Source organism: Sardina pilchardus, chromosome 14 (assembly GCF_963854185.1).
Source record: "Sardina pilchardus chromosome 14, fSarPil1.1, whole genome shotgun sequence".
NCBI classification, from domain to species: Eukaryota; Metazoa; Chordata; class Actinopteri; order Clupeiformes; family Clupeidae; genus Sardina; species Sardina pilchardus.
In genome coordinates this window covers 34,089,944-34,096,654 of record NC_085007.1, presented here as the reverse complement: position 1 = coordinate 34,096,654, position 6,711 = coordinate 34,089,944, and the positions used below count along the sequence as shown (strand labels likewise).

At 39.9% G+C, this 6,711-nt stretch overlaps 1 protein-coding gene across 1 annotated transcript; it reads left to right on the top strand.

Annotated features, from left to right (window-relative positions):
- The first annotated feature begins 4,455 nt into the window (after positions 1 to 4,455).
- ch25hl2 (cholesterol 25-hydroxylase like 2) lies at positions 4,456 to 6,088 on the top strand. Its single transcript, XM_062554389.1, has one exon. The coding sequence runs from the start codon at positions 4,663 to 4,665 to the stop codon at positions 5,539 to 5,541; it is 879 nt and encodes a 292-aa protein (XP_062410373.1). The 5' UTR covers positions 4,456 to 4,662; the 3' UTR covers positions 5,542 to 6,088.
- Positions 6,089 to 6,711: the final 623 nt, after the last annotated feature.

Below are 6,711 nucleotides of genomic sequence, written 5' to 3'. Positions count from 1 at the left end.
CAACTATAGTGACCTGGCAGCCATAGCTGTATTTATGGTTAATGCCATTCACTTACATAGCTTTTTAAGCTGGCGTTTGCTAGCTAGCTCAGTTCACAGACTAATTAAATTATTCAGTCCGTGTCTATGATTCATTGGTATCATGCATGATTTTAGACAGTAATACTGTGAACACAATTATGTTTATCTCTTATCATGTTAAGAGAGAGAGAGTTTATTTAGTGACTACTGTCCCGTTTTGCTCCCATAGTAACGTATTGTGTTGCAGTATCTTGATAGTAATGAAGGATCTTTGACTGAATCCTGAGTCCCGGCTGCGACGGTCACGTGGCCAAGCTACGGCAAACGGAGAGGGTTAAACTACGGTGCAAAAAGGCGAATGGGAACCCGGTGCGCTTTGTGTTCACAATGCCTGGATTAGGCGAACTGCACCACGGAGGTAGTCTCAGTTCGGTTCGTTTTAAAGGGGTCTGGGTACGGTTGGAGTGTTCACATATGCGCAAAAAATCGATCTGAGTTCGTTTAGATGGCTGAAAGGGACCAAGTGTGAAAACACCCTTAGACATTCAAAGAGAGCCCATGAGTAACAGGGGCAAGGGAAAACTCCCTAGAATTGGAGATACATATAGGAAGAAACCTCAGACAGATCCACGACTCAAGGGCCCAAGGGCCCAAATGCAATTCTACAAATGGCTGCCAAATTACAAGAGTTTTAGAGCATGCCAAGTTGGTGAAAAAAGGCCAAACAGGTAAGACGGAAGAAGAATAATAATAATCTGAGCAAAAACAATAGGGCCTTGCACCTACGGTGCAGCCGCTGCTACAGCGGCCGCACCTCGGTGCTCGGGCCCTAATAATCTGAGCAAAAACAATAGGGCCTTGCACCTACGGTGCAGCCACTTCAGTGGCCGCACCTCGGTGCTCAGGCCCTAATAATCTGAGCAAAAACAAAAGGGCCTTGCACCTATGGTGCAGCAGCTGCTTCAGCGGTGCTCGGGCCCTAATAATAATAATAATAATAATAATAATAATAATAATCTGAGCAAAAACAATAGGGCCTTGCACCTACGGTCCTAATAACTTGGATTTAAGGGTAAAATAAAATGGTAATAACTGCTGGAAATATGTACTTACCGAAGCAATACATATTTAGGATTTACTTATTGTGACACAATTAGTTTGTCCCACCTGACGTCACAGTAACTTTGCGCCGCCATCTTGCCGACCGATTCGAGTCGCTCTCACTAGACGGCGCCATTCACGCATACGTGGGCACTTGAATGACAGAGACTTTTCCCTTCGTTTGTGCCTTTAATTGACACGCAAATGGCGATTTCGCCTCTGAATACGATTCTTTCTAAACAAAACTCGGGCAAAAGTGGAGCTTTGGAAACTCATTTCGCGTTGTATTTGAACTGAGAAAAGCGAAGAAAAACAGAGTGGCCACAATGCAGTGTGACCACGGAGCCAGCGGCTCGAGGGAAATAATTAGCTGCTAACAAGTTCAACAGGTTAAGGTCACAGTCATGCCAGCTATGTGTTGTGCAGTTGAGGAACCCTGAACTGGTATTTTATACTAACGTTATACCAAAAGAAAGAAGAAAGAAGTAGCTGCCATTCGAAGAAATGTTTGGATAACCACGGTTCACACCCTGCAATGAACACTTTCGTGTCAGGTAAGCGAGCCTTCTCAACTTAGTAGCATCTAGGGCTAACAACAAGAGACACGTTTGGACAACACTTACAAAACTTGATTGACTATATCAATCAGTCAAGTTCATGAGGTTCACACGTTTTGTAAACATCACGCATAATATAATATCTTATGTGATGCGTTTGTGTTGTGTTAGCTGCTACTAGTAGATGCATGGTAGCTGGTATGGTTTCTATTATTTTAACGTTAGCACATTGAAATTGCATTCTTGCTGCGATGTCAATGTCTGCTATTCCATTTGATAGCCTACTAAAACCTATATTTCACATGAACACAAATGCTGAAGTCGGATTATTCTATTATCATTAATGTAGTATATCAACTTTGAAATTGTTACTGTCAATTAGCTTATAGCCTCTGTATCGTTGTTATTTGTATGTCGCTGGGCATCTGCTAAATAGGCCTACCGTTCCCGTAATTTATGCTATTCCTATCTTTTACTGTCTATGGATAAACCCAGTAGTTAACTTCCTAATTTCTGTATCTGTCCCTTATTATGACCTTCATCGTAAATCCTCAAATTATATATACTTTATTTATAGCTGAGCCTCGGATAATAGCCGTGGTCGTTTTGAACAAAGCCTGCCCCAAATAAACGTCTGTGCTTTGCGCAGCCTAACTAACTACAAAAGACCCTGGCCATAATTTGAGGATTTATGTTAGGCTAAGTTCTAAGAGAGACATATTTACTCAGGTTGGACAATGTCTCACACATGTCGTGTTTTATTTTACTCTGCTCTGACTTTTTAGGAGCAATTGCTTTGGACTCAAGTTTTGTACGCAGTCTTTTTGCACACACCTCGGCGAGGGAGAAGGACAAACAACATTCAGCCAATGAAGCACCAAATGCGTGACTTGCAACAATCTCACTGGCTCTTCAACCACCAATGTGGAGGAGCATGAAGAGGCTACTACTTCTACTGACTATCACAGGGACCACAACAATGTCCGGTGCACAAATGTATGATGAGACAGGCTGTATACAGAGATCGATGCGTCTTACGTGATGCATGCCTGATAGCTATTTTTAATTTTTTGAGCTTCAGACAGAGCAATAAACAGCAAATTTAAGGTTACACCGTGTTGCTTGGTTTTATGTAAAGACAGCCTGTTAGCCGGTTACTTCAGCAAAACCCAGTAAAACGCAGCGTGAGAGGGAGAATCTTTGTGGCTATTTATTTAATTTATTTGAGCCACTAACATGAGCTTGCTAGCTGTTAGCCACTTAACTAACAACGTTACCTAGTCAGCAAGCTACCACTAAAATCATGTTTTTATTATAGGCCTAGCCTACGTACATTTCCCATGCTGATAATGACAGGCATAGCTTATGTGGCATCGGTGCTCCAGTCTCCGGTTTCCTGGCGCCCCCGATTTTGGTTGCTCGTCCCCGGGGAAAATACAGAAAAACTACCTATCCCCCCGTTTTTTTGAAGACAAAACTTGTATGTATTTAAATCGGATTGAGAGTCAAACTGAAAATGTCCCCGTTTTTATCCCACATTTTTGGGATTATCTTCCCAGTTGGTCCCGAACATTGTCACCTTATCTTAAAATAGCCTAATTAACACCACTGTATGAGAGGTAAACTAGATAAATGTATGATATGGAAAGCCAATTTGAGCAAACTTGGGGCAGATAATAAGGGATAAAGGAAAACTGGGGGTAACAAATAAAGATCAGAGCCTAAAATTGAACATTTCTCTAGATCTCTTTCTCTTTCTCTTCCATTCAAACGGGCAGTGTGGGCAGCCATATTGGACGAAATCGGTCGTAAATATGGCGGCGTTCTACTTGACAGTGACGTAGGTGGCACAAATGAATATGTCACCTGTTATCTGTTGTTATGATTAAACAAATGAGGTAATTTCACAATAACTATATGGTATCAGGGCTGTAAAATACTGTTTGTCTTTTCGAAAGGTTTTCTGTACGGTGGGGAGTTGTTGAAATCCTTTCGAAAAGACAAAACAGTATTTTACAGCCCTGATACCATATAGTTATTGTGAAATTACCTTATTTATTTCATAATAATAACAGAGAACAGGTCACATGTTACCATCAAACTAACTACTACAAAAACTTTGACCACTGTGTAATTGTGCCATAACACTTAGAAGTTACCATGTAATTTAGTCCTTCATAGCACCATCATGTTGGTACAATTACAGAAATATTATGTCACAGTAAGTAAAGCCTAAATATTTATTGCTTTGGTAAGTACATATTTAGAGCAGTTATTACCATTTTATTTTACCCAAGTTATTTGCATTGTTTTTGTATGGTAATTGTTCAGTAATTGTCTAGAAATTACACATTAATTATTTGTAATATGTGGTTTAAAAATATTATTACCATGAAATTGCATAAATATTACCGTAACATTACTATTACATTATTATTAAAGTGTTACCGAAAATCCATATCTTCACATTTTTAATAGCTGGTCTCTTGGGTCATTATTAGACTGGACATTTTCTTTACTTTTCTACACTTTAAAAGAATCAATACATCCTGTACATTTTTAATAATGTACCGTAATTAAAAGAATAATCTTACATGATGAAATATTGTCAAAGTAAGTCAAGACTGTGGACATTACACAACTAATTCAGTTAGAAAACAGGGAAGCAGAGATTTAGCAAACATGTTTGAGAAATTGTTTCCTCTATCTTTTGCATGATCCTTCTCTGCTTCTTGGTCTTTCACTGTATTTATCTCCTCATTGGATTGGACAACATTTGAACCAACGTGGCTGGAAGTCTCTCTGCTGGTTGCATTGCTCTTAGACATCCACAGAGGAGGCGTCTGCTCTTAGACATCCACAGAGGAGGCATTTGCTCTTAGACATCCACAGAGGAGGCAGTCATTTGTCATTCCTAACATCACCCTCATCCGAGGACTTACCCTTTCTTTGAAGACTTCCTTAGAATCTCCTCTCTTCAGTGATGATAGCAGACTGTGTATGCTGGGTAATGTACTGGGTGCTTGATATGACTAAAATGAGCCTGAGTCTGCCTGAGGAGTCACTTCTGCAGCCAACATGGGACTTTATCCAACATCACCACCAGACAAGCATACGCTCTCCTCTCTTTCCAGTCTTCCTCTCGGTGTCCACCTACCTCCTTCTGGTAGCACTGTATACCACTCTGGACCTGCTGGCTCCCTCATGTCCCAAGATCAACCAGTACCGCATCCACCAAGAGCGTCAAGTGGTGTGGTCCAACATCTGGAGGACACTTTGCCTCACAACCTATAATCATTTGGTTTTTATTTTTCCTGCGGCAGTGGCACAGTGGCTGTGGCGTCCGCCCATCCCGCTACCTCAAAAGGCACCTACACTCACCGCTTTCCTAGTGGGAATTCTGGGATGTACAGTAGTCTTTGACTTTCAGTACTACCTTTGGCACATGCTACATCACCGCATAGGCTGGCTCTACCGCACCTTTCATGCCGTGCACCATGAATACAATGAGCCATTTAGTCTGGTCACACAGTATCTCTCCGGCTGGGAGCTTTTCAGTGTTGGCTTTTGGACTACGCTAAACCCTTTACTTCTCCAGTGCCATTGTTTGACTACCTGGGCCTTCATGGTATTTAATGTGTGGGTGTCCACGGAGGATCATTGTGGATATGCCTTCCCTTGGGCCATGCATAACCTAGTGCCATTTGGGTTGTGGGGAGGGGTATTGAAGCATGATACCCATCATCAAAAGCCTGGCACAAACTTTGCTCCCTTCTTTTCCCACTGGGACTGGCTGGGGGGTACAGCATGCTTGCCTTCCCTCACAATGTTGAACAACAACAAGAAGAACAAAGGAACTTGAGTGGAAGCACCACTTTAAGTCACCGTATTGCTCTTTCCCCCTATAAATATATATAGGCCATTTTTTCCCTGTGTTGTTTTGCTATCATTTTTCTATTAATGTTTGAGATGAGCCATTCCCTCTAATTACATGTGCATACCGTTGTAACAGCAGATTTCAGATGTCAGATGCTCTGGCTATTCAATGCTACTGAATTTAAGTTTTTAGTTAAGATTCAAGTTGTGATAGGTTTGATTTGCACTAGTTACTCTCCCCTGTACTGCACAGCTCTGTAGTGCAATTATAAAATAAATAATTCTGACTAATACATTGTAATGTCTTTCTAATTGAATTGAATCTGTTTGTTTAATAGTAAATACAATTCCAGCAGAATTGTCCAAATGCATTTATTGTATTGCATAAGTACTTTGTCAGTGTGTGTTATAGGATGATAATGTGTATAGTTGCTACAAAGATTTATACTGGTAAATAGTGTTGTAACATTAATGTGTAATAACAATGTTTAACATTATACATCAAGCTGAATAAAACTTTCCTTTAACAGTGTAAATAAGCCTGAGTTTTTTCATCAATGGAGAAACATAAACTTAATTAATATTAACTATTAATATTAATAAAGTTAATTGATATTAATAAACATAAACCATTTAATATTGATTACATATCAGTGAAATGAATTAATTTTAACTGAATCAAACTCCAATTAGAATACATCACTCCTGAGACTGCAAAACCTGGTTTTGAAACATGCTTGAATACATTGAGAGTGAAGGTGTCCATAATTAGGTCTCTAATCACTCTATCAGTATAAATACTCTGAACCACAGACCACAGTTAATTAATCATCTCAGTCCCAATCTGACAGTGCCATCTGGGTGAAGGGTGAAATATGCCCCTTCTATTACATAATATCTTTATTAAACATTAAACCTTAGCTGTAAAGGGCTGATACAGTCAGTGGTCTTTGAATAGCATTTTCTGGCAGATCACCAATATATCACTGAATACATACAGTTCAGCATTTTTGAAAGGATGCTATTTGGGGAAAAAAAAGGTTCTTTGGCCCATTTTTTAATTATGTGTGCTGGCAGCAGAACAATGAGCCATTTTGGAAATGTGGATATTAGAATGCAAAGTGTGATCAGTTTAAAGCAAGTTGAGATATAATCC

Bases quoted from the DNA above. Each gene is read 5' to 3' on its own strand.
- ch25hl2 (XM_062554389.1), top strand. From the start codon at position 4,663: ATGATAGCAGACTGTGTATGCTGGGTAATGTACTGGGTGCTTGATATG.